Source organism: Ochotona curzoniae, unplaced genomic scaffold, assembly GCF_017591425.1.
Source record: "Ochotona curzoniae isolate NIBS_2020 unplaced genomic scaffold, NIBS_Ocur_1.0 contig_2318, whole genome shotgun sequence".
NCBI classification, from domain to species: domain Eukaryota; kingdom Metazoa; phylum Chordata; class Mammalia; order Lagomorpha; family Ochotonidae; genus Ochotona; species Ochotona curzoniae.
This window is the reverse complement of record NW_024465419.1, coordinates 13,633,673-13,653,350: the sequence shown is the minus strand read 5'-3', so window position 1 is coordinate 13,653,350 and position 19,678 is coordinate 13,633,673. Positions and strand designations below refer to the sequence as shown.

General features: G+C 48.1%; 1 protein-coding gene across 1 annotated transcript in view; it reads left to right on the top strand.

Moving 5' to 3' along the window:
• SNX31 (sorting nexin 31) overlaps nt 1-19,678 on the top strand; it is a 61,503-nt gene that overhangs the window by 14,702 nt on the left and 27,123 nt on the right. Inside the window, exons 5-8 of the mRNA XM_040972649.1 lie at nt 7,888-7,998; nt 10,210-10,300; nt 12,894-12,981; nt 15,830-15,899. Of these exons, the coding sequence (XP_040828583.1) occupies nt 7,888-7,998; nt 10,210-10,300; nt 12,894-12,981; nt 15,830-15,899 (360 nt within the window). The remainder of the gene's footprint in view (nt 1-7,887; nt 7,999-10,209; nt 10,301-12,893; nt 12,982-15,829; nt 15,900-19,678) is intronic.

Below are 19,678 nucleotides of genomic sequence, written 5' to 3'. Positions count from 1 at the left end.
TGCCCTGATGTGCAAATTGTAGAGCACATTTCACTGGGGCAGGTGTACAAAGTGCTGATATGCTTACTACCCCACCCTACCTAGGAGCTGGCTCTAGCACCTTCTATTGTGTGGTGGTTTTCCCATTCTCACTGTTGGATGGTTTAAAATAGGCAGTTGTATCAATAAGTTTGTGGAACTGGAATTGAAAAGCTAAATTTATTTGAGCCCAAAGCTTTTTGAATTCTATGTGTGGTTTTCTCGTGACACATGTTTCTGTTCATTCCTTGAAGAGCTTAATACTCTCACTGTTTCTTTGGAAAATTTGTTGTCGAGGTTGCTGGTGATGGTAGTCAAAGGCAAGCAGTGTGAATGGCTATACATGGAAAAATGAGTTTTCTTCCCCATCGTAGCTTGACTCAGGACACCTGAGTACAACACTGTGTGGTTTTCTACACACTCCCATGCTCAAACAAGCATCTAAACACGTGGGTTTTATTTTACAAGTTAACATATATGTTTTGAATATTGGTTTGGAAAACATTCTGTAGGCGAAAAAATTAAATTGATCTTAGTCCCATCATTTTTTGGGGTGTATTATAGGTTTTACTTTCAATGCTTCTTTTTTTTTCCAGATTTATTTCTTTGAAAGAGAGAACAAGAGGACATGATAGAGAGAGATGTTGATTCATTTTCTAAGTGGTTGCCATGGCTGGGACTGAGCAAGTGCAAAGCCAGGAGCCTGTTACTCTTTCTGGGTCTCCCTTATAGGTGCAGGGCCCCAAGCACTTGGGCCATCTTCCACTGCTTTCCCATACCTCTTAGCAGAGAGCTGAATTGGAAGTGGAGCAGCCTGGACTCCAGCAGGTCCTGCAATATAAGATGCCTGTTGCTGCACCACTACACTGGCCCCTTACACTGCCTGTTAACAACAATCATCCACAGGGTGTTAATGTTTTAGGGTTCTGTAAATATTGTTTGTTGGTCATTTGAAAGGTGTTTACCTGATGTTAGTTCTCTCAGGGCTTTGCTTTTCTGATTTTATCCAAATGCTCCTGTTGCATTGTACAGCGCTACTTCTATCACTTTTGTAATGTCTATTTTTTCCCATGAACTTTGCAACCTCTGTTTCATATCCTTTTGTTATTTTACCTCCCTCTTAAGGCTTTGATCTGTTCTTCGAGATCTTTGTTCAGAGAAACCATGATATTTGCATATCCATCATTTTTAGCTTCCTGGCATGTTTTCAGGTGTAGACTTTTTGCATTATCTTGTTTCTTTCTGCCTCTCACCCAAGGTTTTCCCATAGCTTTCTTGCCAGTTCTTCCAGGTTATATTGAACCTAGAAGTGTGTTGGTGGGCTGACAAACAATTTCAGGGAGAGGCTGGGGTGGGGAAATTGATTGTTTTTGTCTGTTGTGGTTTGTGTATCTTGTCTTGCATTTCTGGACCCTTTCTCCCTTGCACCCTGTGCTAAGTCATGGTGAGGTGTAAACCACAGCCCTTCATGTCTGCATCTGAACTTGGAAGCCCTTCCCTGGACTCGGATCAGCAGTGCTGGAGCTGGCTTAGTGACCAAGAGTTCAGGCTTGGGATGGGGATGGCCTTGGGTTCATGTTCTGGCTGCTCTCCTTTCTGTACACTTGACCTGTGGCAATTGACTCAGCTTTCCAGCTCGGATTCCCCATCTTTGGAATGAACACCAACCTGCCAAGCACTTATGTATCACTTGATTCAACATGGACACATATGAGGTGGTCCATCTTCTGTTATGGTACCAGGTGTCCTCTACAGGCTCCAATATGCTGCCCTATCCTCCTGCTGTCCATCTAAGCCATTGAAGAGGCTCAGCTCTGAAACATGCACTCCACAATCAGACCATGGAACCTGCAGTTCTCTCCAAAGTTGGAGTTCTGAGTCCAGTGGTTCAGTTGTGTCAGGGGAATCCCCAAGAAACCCCATCTGAAGTGATCCCAGAACTGATTCTTGTGTGTGCTTGCCAATACGGGGTCCAGCACAGTCAACCTACCAAATCAGCCTATGCATACATAGATAGTTGCAGTTGCTGGGTCAGTCCTATCTCCAGCCCTGTCTTTTACACAACCAGTGAGTATTGGAGCCCCCCTGATCCTGCCTGTCACACACTCGGCCTTCATGCAAACCAGTGGGAGTTGTAGCCTAGTCATAGTGACTCGCAATAACCCCCACCAGACCTGCCCCCGCCTGTTCCCATGCTTGCCAATATGTATAGCAGACTGGTCCAGTCTGTTCCACATCCCATTCAGCTCTCATACATGTCAATGGGCCTTGAAGCCTAGTTCATCCTAACCAGCCCCACTATCCAGTACACAATGGTGTTAATGGGTGCTACCATCTGTCTAGCCATGCCTGTCCATAGTTCTGGTTCTCATGTTTATCAGTGGGAGTAGCAACCCAAGATGGAGGTACCCATTGTTTCCCTAATGGGCCCATATCCACTCCTGGATCTTGCACTCTTCAGGTTGTCCTGCTGTTTAGCCTGACAGAATTTTTCCCTCGTGCCAGCATCTGCCAGCTAATGCTGCAGCAAAGTCCAACTCACCCATACCTTCTCTGGCTTTTGCATGCACCAGTAGGAACAGTCAACCCAGCCTGGCTCTCCCTGATCCAGCTCACATGCAGGCCAACAGGTGTTATAGCCCTGCCCAGCCTGGTCTGCCCCAATCCCAGCTTTCATGCTCACTAGTGGGAGTAGTAGCCCAACAGGGGACCTCAACAGCACCCCTACTGGGTTCTCCCCCACCCCCCCACAAGTCTCACGTGTGTTGTTGGATGTTGTGGCCCAATCTGGCATGGCCTACCATACCTCAGCATTTGCCAGTGGGTGCTGTAGCCTGACTGGACTCAGCTTACTCCTAATTTCAGCTCATGCTGGTAGGAGCTACAGCCTTGCCTAGCCCTGACAATCCCCAATCCCAGCCCTAATATAGACTGGATGGTATTGCAGCCCAATCTGGCATGACCCACATTCACTCTGGTTCTCAGATTTGCCAGTGAGTGATATGAACTGGTCCAGCCTGGCTCCTCCTAGACCTGAGCCACACATATTCTGCTGGGTACCATTACCTGGCCTGGTCTTGGTTCTTGTGTTCACTTGCAGGGACTGTATCCTGAAAGAGGAGTTCTCTAAGCTTCTCCATCAGGATCTCTCCTAATGCCAGATCTCATACCCACCAGTGGGTCTATGAGTCAGCCCCTCTAAGTCCACCTCCTGTCCTAGCAGGAGCAATGGCCTTTCCTGACCAGCCATCACCCATTCTGGTTCTTGTTGTTGGGTGCTACAGCCCAGCCAAGCCTGGTCCACAAACAGACACAGCTTATATGTGGCTCTGAAGAGGCAGAGACCTAGCCAAGACTGTCCAATACTCACCCTGGTTCTCACAAGCACCAATGGGTGCTAGTCTAGCCCTGTCTGGTGCACCCCAGACCCAGTCCACATCTATGCTGAGGGACACTGCAGCCATGTGCAGACCAGACTACAGCCCCCACTCTGGCCCTCTTACTCACCAATGGGAACCACAACTCAGCCAGTCTGTCCCCTTAGCTCCCCAACCAGGTCTGATCCCAGCTACAAATCTTATGCATGCCAGTGGTTGCAGTAACCAGCTTGGCATAGCCCCTCACCTGTCTTGGCCTTTGCCTTCAGATGCTACAGCCTGGCCTGACACAGCCTGCCCCTCAGTCCCAACTCTCACTGAGGGATGCTACAACCTGGCCCTGCTCAGTTTCTGTTCTCATCACTGCCTCATTTAAACCAGTAGGTATGATAGCCTAGCCTGCTATGACCTGCACTCCACCCTGGTTTCTACATTCACCATTGAACTAAGGCTTGCTCAGCCCTGCCTGATCCACCCCCTTCCAAAACCAAACCATATACTTGCCAGTGGATGGAACTACCTTGCCAAACCTGCCCAAACCTGTTCACCAGAGGGAGCTGTGATCCACCAAGGGGTTGCCCAGTTTCCCCCATTAGGCCCATTCCCAGACCCAGATCTCACACATGCCTGCAGGTGCTAGGCCCTTACCTAGCATTGCCTGACCTTTGTATGACCTTTGTATGACCTTTGTATGAGCTGCAGTTCAGCTCATCCCACACCCTGTTTTAGGGTGCACATGTGGGTACTACAGCCTGGGCCTACCCAGCCTGTTCCTAGCCCAGTACCTGTGAGTAGCAGGTTCCATGTTCATGCCCAGCTTGGTCCATCACCACCTCAACTCTTAAACTAACCAGTGGAACTTGTGATTCCACAGGGTTAGGTCCACATTTCCCCCACAGAATCTATCCCCCAGATCTGGTTCTCTTGTGTGCTGGTTTGTGCCATGGCCCAGACTAACGTAACCTGTCCCTTGTTCTGACACCCACTGTCAGGTCCTGGGATTTGCCATGTCAGGCAAACCCCTAGCTCTAACTTTTGTGTGGGCTGGCGTGTGGTGGTCAGCAATGATCCATACTTACAAGCCCAGCTCAGGTCTCCCACATGGGCTGGTCCATCGTTCTGATCCAGAAAGGTCTTCCTGTCTCTCCTCTCCAAAACGCTAGATCTCAGGCCCCTCGTTTACCTGCAAGTACAGTGGCCTTGTTGTTGGGAGTCCCTCAGGAGTCTTTCTTTACCTGCAAGGTACTCCCATGGCAGTCCTCCCTTCCCCAGATCCCCTTGCTTCTTTCCCCATTCAATCCACAATCCTTGTGCCCAAAAGTGCATGGGTTCTTCAGCCCAGCCTTCAGAAACCCGGTGGGTAGTGTGCTGATCCAAAACTCTCCCTACCTACCAGAATCCTGGGCTGGCCTGGTTTCTTACCCCTCCACACACCTAAGATCCAGACCCACTGAGGTTCTCCAGGTCTGGTCCTCCAGCACACCAGGGCAGCATGCTGACCTGGGGCTCTCCCCTCTTCTCTCCTCACCTCACCCAGGACCAAGCACATGGGGAAATCCCCCAGGTTCACTCCACCTACCTAGAGGTGAGTTCCCAGGTCCCCACATTCCCACCAGTGCTATACCCTTAACCTACCCCCACCCCAAACCCACATCCCCAGGACGGGAATGGCAGCACTTTGCTGCACCACCTCCCAACCCCAGCAAATATAGAAATATTTTTTATAAAGATCCAAATTATCTCCATAATTACCTTTACGTTTTGAACAATTCTTGTTCTTCCTAGAGTTAAAATTGCATTATCCTGAGGTCAGCATTGTGATGTAGCAGATAAAACAACGTACTGAAGTACCCTCATCCCATATGAGGGCTGGGTTAAGTCCCAGAGGCTCTACTTCCCATCTAGCACCCCAATAATACATCTGGAAAAACACTGGATGATATCCCTGCATGGGTAACCTGGAAGAAGCTCCTGGTTCCTGAGTTTGGTCTGACCCAGTCCTGGCTGTTGTGGTCATTTGGGGAGTGAGCCTATAGATGGAAGATCTCTCTTTGTCTCTTCTAATTCTCTGTAATTCTTTCAAATAAAATAAATTTAAAGCACAAGCATTATGTAAAAGTAAGAATACATGCTCAGTTGTACCTCCCTTGAGCACTAACTCTCACCAGACCTGTAGCCGCGTCAAAAACAAGAACTTTCCCCAGTGATCAGGCAGATCAGATTCATTTTCTTTGCGATAATCCACTCTGAGTTTCTGTTTTCCTGTTTCTTGGAAGGAGAGAGAGATGGATATATTTGCTGCTGCTGGGAAGGAAGTGGAGAAAGGAGGTGTGGGAAGGTGGGGGAGACAGGAGGGTGCAGGAGAAGACTTGAGAATCAGTGAGTTCATGGCCTGGAGGAAGGAGGACTGGCAGAACCTGGGTTCAGGTGGAGAAGGGATAGCTCTTCCATTGAAGGTAAGACAGAAAAACGTTGGGCAAGGCTACAAGGGCACAATAGAAGGAAAGTCCCCATCTGGATGTTTTCTCTGTGGTTTCTTGAAGGTGAGGTTAGCTGCAGGGAATGAGGAAGGAGGCAGTTGTGGTTGGAGTCTTGGGGAAAGTGGAGCAGGTTGGCGCCAAATGGATATCTGATTGCCAGTGGGTGAGGCAACCTGTTAGACGTGCTAGAGAGGAAGAAGAGAGAGGGTGAGGGCAGTCGTCAAGCAACGTGTCTCCTCCTATCCAGTGGCAAGGCCTCGAGTGGCCCTTAGGCCTCCACTGAGACGAGGTTGTGTTAACCCAAACCTATGTGGTCCATGTTGGAGACTTCAGTGTTCTTTTCTAAGAGGTCAGTAGGACAAGTATGCAGACTAGACAGGGAGGGGATCCATATTAATAAATATAAATAGTGCCTCTATTCATAAATGCTTCATTTTAGGATCCACTATCCTAAGTTGTTGTTCTTCTTTTTTTAATATGCTCACTTGAGTTATTTAGGGAACTATGGCATGAAGATTGTTCAAATGTATCATTGTGCAGGACAGTATGTAAAATAAACTCATAGTCTCCTACTCCTTGAGCTTCCTGTCTAAGCAGACATCCAAATAAATCAAGTGTGGAAAGCCAAAGGCATTCAACAAATAAACAGAGTGGGTAAAATGTAGCTTGGCTACTTCAGTGTCAGCTTTTCTCATTTGTAAAGGAGCGCAGTCGCAGGAAAGAAATACATTCAACTGAGATGTTTCAGGAGTTTGCTTGGCACCCTCTTCTCACCCAGTACCCCAAAACCATGCAATGCTCTGTGTTGACATTCTTTTGGAGCTGCTGTCCATTTTACCCCTCCTCTTCCCCTGCTTGTCCCTGAGACCACGAGAGCTCAGGCAGCCTGCTGAGGCAACTGTGGGACACGCTAGGGAAAAGGGGGAAAGGAAAGTGAGGGGCCATTACAAACTGACTTATTCCTGGCCAGTGGAGAAGAGTGTCCCAGGAGTCACATAAGGACACTGAGAGGATTTAAGCAAGCCAGGAAGATTTTTGGATTTTTGAAAAGCATTAAAAAAGAATATCACTTTGGCAGCTGTGTGCTTTAAGGGTAGTGGGGAGAATAGAAACAAGGAGAGGGCCATATAAATGTCCATGCAGGCTGTTTGGGGAGTGGTGCCGGCTGTAGAGATAGAGGAAGGAAATACACCAAGAGTGGGTGTAAGAGGGGGCCTTTGTGAGACTCAGGACCCAGTGGGAGCTATTGGGTTGCTGAACACAACGAGGTACTGGGATGAGGATCCCTCAATGAGGGCACAGAAGTTCCCTGCCTGTGAATGTCTTGTACTTGTTCTGTTCCTGAGTTGTATCCATTATAATGACCGGTAATTGCCAGTAAAGAGTTTTCTTGAGTCAGTGAAGTCATTTTTAACTAGGAAGTCCTAGGAACCCTTGAATTTGTGGTCAATTGGAAAGAAGGGTAGGGAGCCCAGGCACATCATTTGCAGCCAGGTAGTCCTCTGGAAGGGCACCCTTGAACGTGAAGGCTCTGGAACTGACTCTAAGTTACTGTGTCTTGAGGGAACTGAATGGTCAGCCACCGATTTCGTGTCCAAGCATTGGAAAACTGGATGCTATGATCCGTCAGCCCTGCTCCTTGCTCCTCCACACAATATTCAGTGTGAGGAAGAATCTGAGATAAGGATTTCTCAGTGCGCTTAGAAATATTCAGAACTGGGAGAGCTCATTCCGTGGCTGCTGAGGGGGCATGTGACGTTGCCCCAAGCTTTTGACTCCAAAATGAGTGCTGTGTCGTATATTTGGGAACAACTATGTCTTCGTGTGTTGCTGCGCTGTGTCCCGCTTTCATCCTCACCCCTCTCCGGCCCCATTCACCTGTTGTGGTCCTGGGGAACCACATGCCCACAGAAACCCCCTGGGAGAGCAGCCGCTGATCATGCACTTGGCTGTTGCAGGGCCAGCTTTGACAGACAGCGTGCAAATTCCTTTTTCTTCCCTTTTGCTTGCAGAAGACATTCGACATTGCTACTCAGACCACATCCCTGGACATATTTCTTCCTGCCGGAGGGAGGTTACAGGTCGAAATCCTCACATCAGACACGACTGAAAGAGTCCTAGAGGTAAATTTGGTTGGAAATTCCAGCTCCAGAACTGAATTCAGGCATAGCTCCTGTTGAAGAGCAGGAACTAGGACATGACTTTCTTCTAGAAGCTTCCTAGCTGTCATTCTACTTTGCAGTGACTTATCTAAAGAAGTGCTGGGGATTTCTGGGATCCTCCCTCCCTCTGAACGTCTGCTTTCAGAGATTACTTAAGACCCTGCTGAAGTTGCTGGTACATCCCAGAAGGAATGAAGCCAGGGACATGGCTGAAAATATGTTAAGGGCTTTATTATGGGTTACCCCAAGGCTGAGAGCAGGAAATAGGGGGCAGCCTTGCTGAGTCTGACACTGGCCAGACCCAAGTGGTTGGTGACAGGACAACTTGAAAATCTTCCACTTCCACAGGAAAAGCCTAGGTGGCCGGTGCTCTTCAGGTCTAGCTCTGGGTGCAGGGTCAGCTCCCTGGGGACAGCAAGGACAGCATGCAGAAATCTCCCTCCTTCAGATGTGGTTGTTACTGGCTCTGTCCTCCTGGCATGTTCTTCCTTCCACCCTGCTGGGCTGCAAAGAGCTCCCCAAGGCCTTGGGGAACTTTGGTTCTAATCTTGTACAGAGCATACAAGGGCAACCACAAAGTAGAAAGTGTGAACCCTTTAAAGGACAGAAAGTTGTTGTGCTGCTGTTAAGCTGTCTGACCCCTTCTGAACCAGGAATGAGAGTGTCTCCAGTGAACTCTGAGCCCCCAGGCCTTCAGCCCCATATTTGTTGGGGCCCCTGGTTCCCAACAATAAGGTCCACTCATGCCTTCCTGGCAAGGAAACATCTCTTTTCTGTCTTGGTCCTGCCCAGGAATGATGATTCTGGAACTTTCTGCCAGCTCAAGTCATTATGTACACACTTGATGTTGATCCATCCTTGGGAGTGGGAGCGCTGGTGGGAGCAGCAACACAGCTTGGTGCTATGAGAGCAAGCTCTGAGTGTTACAGAGATGAGTTGGTGAGCGAGACTGGGAGTGGCAGGAAATCCCAGTCAAGCCAGCCTTCTGGTGGGGTGACCTGGCTGGGGCAATGGAGTTAGCCTGGGGTGGTGTGCAGGTCTTACTAAAGGAAGGGCAATGCGCATATGACAGCATGATGACCTAGCTGTAAAAAAGGAACCACTGTTAAGGAAATGCAAGCAGTTGCTGTGAAGGTGGAGAGCTTTCTGAGTCTTAGATTTCCACCTTGCAGATTTCACAGTAAGTTATACTTGACCGTGACAGGAAGCTTCAAAGAGAAGCAAACGTGGGTGTTGGGGGCAGCTGGTAGCACATGCACTGGTGTATATGCCAGCTGGACAGTGGGTGAGGTCCTGTTCTGTGCAGCTGGCAATCCAGCCCACAAGGAGGCGTGTTGGTGTGCAGTACCAGGGGCAGATGTCACAGGAGGATGCCTGTTCCTGGGGAATGGCAGCTGCCCTCAGGAGACGATAAAAATCCAAAATATCTGGGAGATGCGTCTATACCAGAGATGGGTGACCAGCTGCATCTGAGATCTGTTTGTGTCCCTAAGGGAGTGGCTGGCTTCGTTCCCTTTTTCTTTATAGTTTCAGCTTTTCTAAGACGAGTGTATGCTGTTTTTAGATCCCAGCATGATTTCTTTGAATGTCCAGTAACCCACAAACCTGGATGTGTATGGGCAACACCAGTTCTGTGGCACACTTGGAATACACGATGCACACTCCTTTTTAAAAATTGTGTGAACTCTATTTTTGATAATTTTTACATATTTGAGTAGGGTGCAAAGAGTCAAGAGCTGGAGGAAAATGGGTGAAACCATTGTTTTGACCTTCTGTTTTTTCCTTCCTGTATCTGGAGGAAGTGCGGAGATAAAGGGAGAAGCCACACCCAGTCTCTCCACTATCCCACGGTCCCCAATGTGGCACACACACTGAGGGTCCTGCTCAAGTGGTTTTGATAGTTCAACAGTTCTATATTGCTGTGGATCTTGCCACTCCAATTGTAATGAAATCACTCCAGATTCCATTGGCTGACATACTCCAACTTACAGTCTCTGTTTGCCCAAATACACGCTGACAACTCTTTGCTGGGAAGTTGATTGATTTGTTCTGTCTTCCATCCTCTTTTATGGTACCAGGTGTCCTCTGTAGGCTCCAGTGTAGTGCCATATCCTCCATGATGATGCACTCCTAACACTATCCCCTCTCCCCCTTGCTTGTTTTTGGTTAAAGGTTGTATCACACAAAATTGGGCTGTGCCGGGAGCTCCTGGGCTACTTCAGCCTCTTCCTCATTCAGTTTTGCGAGGAAGGGAAACTCTCTGGTAAGAAACAAAGAAGGAAATAGGAATTAGCCAGGTGCAGGGGGTAGGCAGGGGTGTGGGGTGGGCAGGGGTGTGGGGTAGGCAGGGGTGCATGGAGGAGGCAGGGGTGCAGGGGCGGGCAAGGGTGTGGGATGGGCAGAGGTGCATGGAGTAGGCAGGGGTGCAAGGGCGGGCAGGGGTGTGGGGTGGGCGGAGTGTGGGGTGGGCAGGGTGTGGGGTGGGCAGGAGTGTGGGATGGGCAGGGGTGCAGGGGCGGGCCAGGGTGTGGGGTGGGCAGGAGTGTGGGATGGGCAGGGGTGCAGGGTGGGCAGGGGTGTGGGGTGGGCAGGGGTGCAGGGTTGGCAGGAATGGATAGGTGTGTGGCATGAGCAGGAGTGTGGGATGGGTATGGGTGTGGTGTGGGCAGGGGTACGGGGTAGGCAGGGGTGTGGGGTAAGCAGGGGTGCAGGGGTGTGGGGCGGGCAGGGGTGCAGGGTTGGCAGGAATGGACAGGTGTGTGGGGTGAGCAGGAGTGTGCAGGTATGTGGGACCGGGTGCAGGGTGGGCAGGGGTGTGAGATGGGCAGATGTGTGGGGTGGGCAGGGGCATGGGGTGGTTCAGCACAGGGAATAAAGGAGTCTCAGCTGAGAGGGTGGTTGTGCCCCTCTCCCAGGGTGAGGTCCCAACTCTTTTCTCAGTCCTGTGGCTAAAGTTTGGGGAATGGATGCTCCTAGACTTGCTCAGAGGGAGCTGGGGCAGGCAGCTGCTGGGACAGTGAGGTTGGGAACAGGACCACACATCATTCCAGTGGATGTGTTTGCTGTTGGGCCTTCCCTTCTCTGGCCTTTCGCTCTCTCTCTCACCTTTAACCTCTGAGTTTGACCACTGATCACCGGTCACATGGCCATTGACCACTGGCTCTCCTGAATGCAATGCTAGACTCTGGGCCTCAGGCCATAGCTCCACAATGTAACACCTCCTTGTTGGAGATTTGTTATGGAATGTGGATAACCCAAAGAAATCCTTAGATTCTTTGAAGAGAAAAGGGGATTGTGAGGCATTGATAGACAATCCAGTTCTCATACCTTTTGCTTTTCTCTCTAGTGTGTTCCAGATACTAAAAGGTTATTTTAAGATGTGAAATACTATCATTTATCTTAAAGTAGACATATGTATGCATGACTTTCAACATTTTATACACCAAAGATGCACTTACAGGGGCTTGGTGCAATAGCCTAATGGCTAAAACGTTCTTGCCTTGAACACACTGGGATCCTGTATGGGAGCCAGTTCATGTTCTGCTGGCCCTGCTTCCCATCCAGCTCCCTGCTTGTGGTCTGGGAAAGCAGTAGAGGATGGTTCAAAGCCTTAGGACTCAGCACCCAGCTGGGAGACTTGGAAGAGGCTCCTGGCTCCTGGCTTTGGATTGGCGTAGCTCAAACCCATGTGGCCACTTGAGGAGTGAATCAGTGAATGGAAGATCTTCCTCTCTGTCTCTCTTTCTCTATATATATCTGAGGTTCCAATAAAAATAAATAAAATCTTTTAAAAATAAAGTTAAAATGCACTTATAATTTCATTTTTAAAAAAGATTTATTTTATTTGCAAGGCAGTTACAGAGAAAGAGAGAGAGAGAGAGAGAGAGAGGGAGAGGGAGAGAGAGAGAAATAGAGATCTTCTATTCATTGTTTGGCTCCTCAAGTGCCACAATGACCAGATCTGAGCTGGTCCAAAGCCAGGAGCCAGGACCTTCTTCCTGGTCTCCCATCTGGATGCAGGGCCCAAGGATCTGAACTTTTCCAGGCCATAAGCATGGAGTTGGATCGAAAGTGGGACAGCTGGGTCTCAAACTGGCAATCATATGGGATGGCAGCACTAGAGGTAGAGGCTTAACCTACTACACCACAGCCCTGGCTTCCTTAATTCCATTTTTCCATGTACCTCCTAAAGTCCATGTGCATGTCCTGAAGCAGCTGTGGGAGGTGATTTGGAGTTGAGAGTTGTGCTGGCAAAGCCTCCTGGGCATCTATGATTCTATTCAATTTCTTCAACTGCCTCATAACATACCATAGTCCTACTCCAGGGGCTTCGATTTTATGAGGATCAAATAAGAGTATTCCCATCCCACCGTGTGAGTTTCTCATCTATGGGGTCAACCAACATCAGATCAACAACATTTAGAAAAAAGTTGTGCTTGTGTTGAATATGTTCAGACTTCTTCATTGCCATTATTCCCTAAATAACACCATAACATAGCTCTACATAGCACCTGCATCTACTGAGTGTGATAAGGAGTCTGGAGATGATGTAAATTGTGTGGGACTGAGTGTAGGTGCAAATGCGAGACCACTTCATGTCAGAAAGTTGCACTTCCTCAGTCTGGGAATCTGCATGGAATCCTAGAATTGATTCCCAATGGAGACCAAGGGGACAAGTCTATTTTTGTTTAATGAACTTCAGGAAGTCAAAGTTTTCCTACACAGCAATAGGAGCTTATTCTTCATTGTGATTTTCTTTTCTAATAAAAACGCTTTATTCTCTCATCTGAAAAGTGTCTGTGGGGCAACTCCTGGTGCCGTTCCAGCCAGTAAGTCTGACTTTGTTCTTTTTCCAGTTGTGAAGAAGTTGGTGGACTTTGAGCTCCTTTACGTTAGCCTTCAGAGCTGTGGCATGGACAACTGCAAGGTTGGACTCAGAAAGTGGTGAGTACCAAGTGCAGCTGCAGGGGGCTGAGGGTGCCTTCCTGGTGCCCAATAGAATTTGCCAGGGTCCTGCCCACAACTACGGAATCTGAGGGAGGGTGGGAGAAACCCGGATGTGTGACCTCGAAGTGCATGCTGGGGGTGACTTTCACCGTTCTCAACTAATTCCTCAGGAATGGTGGGCTGAGGTGTTGGTGACCCGTGATTCTCCATCTGCACTGAGAAGCAGTTAAGAAGGGAAAGTTGGAAACACTGGGTAGGGAGCTGAGGGGGGTGGAAGCAGTGGTGGCAGGAGCTTACTGGCAGGCCAAGACTTTGCTTGGGGATGGATACTTCTTGAGTTCAGGGAAGGAGTGGGTAGACAGCTGTCAGTAGTCAGCAGTGGACAACGGTTGGCAGACCCAATTCATCTACTGAACTGTGGAATTTCCTGAAGGCCAACGATGAACCCAGCCAATTAGCATTGAATGTGACTGTGAAATAGTTGGCTTAGAGGCTGTGTACCACCCATATTCCTGGACAAATAAAACACATGTGTCCCCCTGCCAAAACTTCTCATTTTCCCCCAGAAATGGGGTTCCATAGAGAAGCAATGAACAGAAAGTAACAGTAAGAAACCATGGCACTTACTCAGGCCCACTGTTGTAACCTGCTGTCCCCGGTGTTAATTGCTATGTCTGCAGTGGATTGCTGCTCAAGTTCACGTTGCCCGGATGTGTTATTCTGTAGTCTGAGTACAGGAGTTCTAACAAAGGGCATTGGGAAGTTTAGTAGTTATAGTTGGCTTGACCTTGGAATGCCTTGCTGGCGTGCCAGAGTAACTTTTGAATTTTAGAAGAAAACTCCCCATAAGGCTAGAGGAAGTTCATAGACTGCTGTTTGGAAGTTTGCAAAAATAAATAAATAACTAAATAAGGAAATAAATAAGCAAATAAATAGATAAAACAAAAAAGTAAATTTATTTGGATTCAAAAAAGAAGGTTTGAACCAATGCATGGTTTGCCCCTAAATATGTGCTTCCCTCACACTTCTTAAAGACTCCTTATGTTCTGAGATTTGGTGATAACCTTGGGGAAATAGCCTGAGAAGAAGGATAGAATGCAGTTGCATTTAAAGGTTAGACAGCAGCTGTTCTAGAAGGCACGGGGCATTTCTGGGTCTGTTTCTTTACCTGTATCACAGTGCCCTGCTTGTGGAGGGTCACATGGTAAGGGTTTGTGCCCAAACGGTTCCTGGGAACAGAACACATGAGTCCAAGTTCCAGCTCTCAGGTTTTAGCTGCATAGTTCCATCTGATTGTTTAGGCCCTCTAAGATTTAGTTTTTATTCTGTAAGATGTGAATACTAACATTATTATTGGCTATTATCATTATTATTATAGCCACCTCCTTGAGTTATTCTGTAGCTTAGATAAAATAATCCATTATGGCTCTATAATATTTTGATTATGTTTGTTATTTTCGCATATTGATGATAACAGTGACCTCCCCCTCACCCCACTCACTCACACACACACACACACACACACACACACACACACACACACACACACATCCTTGGGGTTTAGATGCTGTTGCTCATGAGCTCCCCTGAGAATGGAAGATCCAAAGAAAGAGGGAGATAGTGTCCCTCATGGTTAGAAATTATGCTGTGCCTGTGATCTTATGAAATAGGTCTAGTCCAAATGACAAGTGCCAGGAAAAGCATCTACCTCATCCCGGGCCCTCCCCTCAGACCCAGGCAGAGTCTCTGCTCATGGGAGCTGGGGAAAAGGGGGCCTGCTCTGTTGTTAGTGCCCAGGTTGGGTCTTCAGACATGGAGATCCAAGGTGGTGCGTCACAAACCGACTTCCCGCTCTCCTTGTACAGCCCTTGCAGGTGAGAGCAAGAGTGTTTCTGTTCACTCACTCACTCACTCATTCATTCATTCATTCTTAGCATGCTGCTAAAATTTCTATTCATCCCAGTGATGAGTCCAATAGATAGACCTGGAGTCCCTACTGCCTACTGCTCTTTTTAAGTTGCTCTTCCAAAACTGAGCACCTAGCCCCCAGGATCATGAGTCTTCAAATCTGCTGTCAGGAAATGTTATCAGAGCAGCAGTTAGGATACACTCTGTATGTTTCTGAAGTATAGAGTGTAGATTACAAAGCTTTGGAGTTGGGCACCAGAGGAGGGAACATTGAGGCTTACTGAGAAAGACATATCAACCAGGGAAGGAGGGTGGGAGGTGGGGCGGACAGCGGCTTCTATGCAGGGGGAGAGAAGAGGATATGGTTGGGAGGTGCTGCTAGGAGAAGGGATGGCAAGAGTGGAATGGGAATGAAAGCTGGGCAGGTCCAATAGATGCTCCAACTCCTGGGCCTTGGAGGGTCTGAAAGCTTACCCAGGGAAGACCACTGTGTGATTAGGCTGTGGGGGGCACAAGACTGATGCAGTCAACTGGGGAGGAGACAGCAGAGCATTGAGCTGAGAGGTGAGAGAGAGCCGGGTAGAGGGTAGTGACTATGGATAAGCATGTTGGTTGTAGTGACAGGGAATCCAGGAACTGGTGACCAAGAGTGAGGCTGTGTGGGAAACAAGAATGTAGATTGTTCCCTGAAGGGGATGAAGTTATTTACTTAGTTATGAATCTGTTCTCAGAGACCACCAGGTCAGGGCTTAGAGTATACAGAAAGTAACTAGCCCAAGAACTGGAGGGACACATTGAAAGGGAGGCAAGTAAAGGGATGTGTCTATGTAAGACAAGGAGCCCTGGGCTGGCGGGGCACCACATTCTGGAGACTGACCCTGCAGGTGGGTCACTCGCCATGTCATAGGAATTCACAGTACACGTTTGAATGACGCAGGTACATGGATCCATCCCTTGACTCCCTGCTGATGGACTGCAGAGTGGCGCTGGATTTGTTGTATACACAGGTGAGGGGGCCCAAGAGCACTCTCAAAACATTTTGTTTTGAAATCATTGTTTAAGATGTAGTTAAGAATCCTACCTCCACATCAAGACTAGGTAAAGCCACAGAGACAGAAAGTACCATCGGAGTTAACAGGGACTGAGGGCTGGGGGACAGGAGGTTGTTATTTTTTCTTGGGAACCAAGTTTTTATTGGGGGATAATAAATTCTAGGTATAGGTTGTGATTATAGTTACACATGATTGTGGGTATATTTAATGCTATTGAATTGTACACTTACAAATATGGCTAAAATGGTGAGTATATATTTTTTTATTTAAAATGCCACATCGAGTATCTATAGATGGAAAATAATTCTGCCTCTGTCTTAACCATTGATTTCTGAGTTTGCCGTGGACTCTCTACCATGTAGGGCCACGTTGACATGAGCCTGGAAAGAATATCCATGAACATTTAAATTCACACGTGATCTGTCTCTGGGTCTGTTTTTGTTATTTTAACTAAAATCCCAGCATCGGCATCTTAGGAAAGTTTGAAGGTTACCGTTCAGGACTGTGCATGTCCATAGTCCAGCATCTGATAGAGGCTGTCCATACATGTGTGGAGGAATGGTCATATGGTGAGCAGCCCCTCGGGTTTTCATTCTCAGCACATCAACATCTTTTCAGAGACCTGATGCTTACCAAGTCTGTATCAACAGTTCTGGAAGGGCGGCTGAGAAGCTTCCCGATCTCCAAGGAATTCCTTCCTTGACAATATCCCACAGTCTGTTCTCAAGCAGTGAGTAGGGCACCCTTGCCCTGCGCAGACCCCACCAAGGCTTTGCATCTCACTGAGACAAGTCCCCGAATCCTGTTGCACTTTCTTCCTCTCCCCCTTGACACTTGCACTGACAGGATATGTCCTTATGCATGTATAAGAGGATGCTTCAACAAAGTTGTGATGGGTAGATACCTGGCAGAGCAGGTAAGGCACTGGTTCAAGATGCCCACATCCCAGAGTGTCTGGGTTCGAGTCCTGCTCTGTGTCTGTTTCTAGTGTTGTGCTGGAGTTTTAGATCCCCAGAAAATAATTGAGTCTGAAGTCGGTGCTAATGCATAAAGGTGGTTTATTCAGGTTAGCCTTGGTCTCCTAGCCACCTCCCCCAGCTCAGCAGGGCTGGGCAGGGGAGCGGCAGCTGCAGCTGAGGCTGCAGGAATAGCAGGACAGAAAAAAAGAGAAGAGTTGAACAGCACAGGGTTTTATCCATTTCAGGACAATTCCATATAATTATACAGTCATGATTGGTCAGTTTTAACTGTTAACTCGCAAAAAGAGCAAGTTGGCAGGCTTCTATTGGTAGGTTTGATGCAAGCAACTTTCAGAAGGTACAAATCGATGAGCTGTAGGGCGGTGAATCTTATCAAACACCTGGGACCTCCTTCCTGGGGAGTGGTCTGCCTACGTGACCTGCCAGGTGTCCTGCTGGGGGTCACGTAGACTGTCAGGCCTGGAGTTCACACAGCCCCCAGCCAAGCAATTAAGGCAGAGTCACAAAAGGCAGAAAACATCTAGGTTCTTCACTAGCTTCCTGCCAAAGTGCATCTTGGTTGGCAGCAGGTGTTGGCTCAATAACTGAATTCCTTCCACCCACATGGAAGACCTAGGCTGAGTTCCCAGCTTCTGGCTCATGCAGGCCCAGCTGTTGTGATCCTTTGGGGAGTAGACAAGTGAATGGGAAATGCTCCTTGGTCTGTCTCTCAGATAAACAAAATTAATTAGGAAAATGTTAAGTTTATGTATATCCCAATATGTATTTCAAAATTGTTTGCATCAAAATGAACTTCTTGGGCCCAGTGCCTTGTTGCTAAAGTTCCCGCCTTGTTCTAATCCCATTCAGCTCCCTGCTTGTGACCTGGGAGCGCAATTGAGGACGGGCCAAAGTCTTGGGACCCCGTATCTGTGTGGGAGACCCGGAAGAAGCTCCTGGCTCCTGGCTTCAGATTGGTGCAGCTGCCAGCTGTTCCATCTGAATCATCAGATGGAAGATCTTCCTGTCTCTTCCTCCTTTCTATATATCTGACTTTGTAATAAAAATAAATAAAATTTTAAAAAGAACTTCTTTTATTCCACTTCCCATTAACTGTTTTGTTTATTTTACTTGAAAGTCAGAGTTACTGAGAGAGGGAGCAAAAGAAACAGAGATTGTCCATCCACTGATTCACTCCCCAAATGGCCATCATGGACAGAGCTGAGTAGATCCGAAGCCAGGAGTCAGGAGCGTCTTCCTGGTCTCCCGCGTAAATGCAAGTCCCAAGGCTTTGGGCCATCCTTGACTTCTTTCCCAGGCCACAAGCAGGGAGCTGGATGGGAAGTGGAACAAGCAGGACATAAACTGGCATCCAAATAGGATCCTGGAACTTTCAAGAGGAGGATTAGCCACTGAGCTGTTGTGTTGGGCCCTTGCATTTCTAAGAGTGGTGAAGGACTAAGCAGCAGCCAGTGTTGTTAGCACTTCCCGCAAGAAGCGCTCTGAGTTCAGCTGAACAGGGCTGTGTTAACGAGCTGATCAGGGTCAGCCATTCGATGGGCCCAGAGCAGACGTTCCTGACGATGTCCCGGATGCCAACTGGATTCCCATATCCTATTCTCTCACTTTTGTTTCTTCCTTTTTAACTTGACGCAGACAAAATGGAAGACCACATGTCAACCACTGCATGACTAGGTTTCTCCGCAGATGTTGAAGGCTTGGTTGCTTCTAATTTCTCTTTTTAGCAGGTCTTGCACAGTCACTTGGTGCAAATGAGAAAAAGGTAGCCTGCTGGGATCCGTGCAGTGGATGTGGGGGATGTGAAGGTGTGAAGAGTATTGTTCCATTGCAGGCAGGGCCGCAAGGAATTTCCCACTGTATAGCAGGGTCCAGTGGATGTCTCCACAACCACCTGAATGCAGCTCTACCTTCCTTTGCATGGACACCAGACCACCCTGCGGAAGAACTCCAATCCATCCAGGCATTGTTTGCTACTGTGGAGTTGGTTTTTTACTATCAATGTGAGCTTGGAGGTTAATGTTAATAATAACATCTTGCGGGAGTGGGGGGGTGGGGGCGGAGGCGGGCCAAGTGGCTAAAATCCTCACCTTGAACATGCCAGGATCCCATATGGGCACCAGTTCTAATCCCATTCAGCTCCACTTCCCATCCAGCTCCCTGTTTGTGGCCTGGGAAAGCAGTCGAGATGGCCCAAGGACTTAGGCCCCTGCACCCATGTGGGAGATCTGGAGGAAGTGTCTGGCTCCTGGCTCCGGATTGGTGCAACTGCAGCCATTACTGTCACTTGGGGAGTGAATCATCAGACAGAAGATCTTCCTCTCTGTCTCTCCTCCTCTCTGTATATCCGCCTTTCCAATAACAATAAAATAAATCTTTTAAAAATATATATTTATATGACAGGCACAGAGATGGAGAAGTGGGCGGATAAGAAAAAGAGACTCTTTTATCTGCTGATGTGTTCCCCAACTGGATATGGGGATTAGAGCCATTGCAGACCTAAGCTGGGAGTCTCCCAGGAGCCCAAGTGCTTGGCCATCTAGAACTTTCCCAGGCACCTCAGCAGGAAGTTGGATCAGAGGTACAGAAGCAAGGAGTCAAACTGGCACCTTGAAATGGGATGCCATGGTTACAGATGTTGGTTTAACCTGCCCAGCTTCTGCCATTGTCTTCAGCTTTTTGTTTCTGTTTCTATTTTGTTTTGTTTTGGAAATGAGCATAATTCACTAATCAGCAAAGAGTATAACACCCAGACCT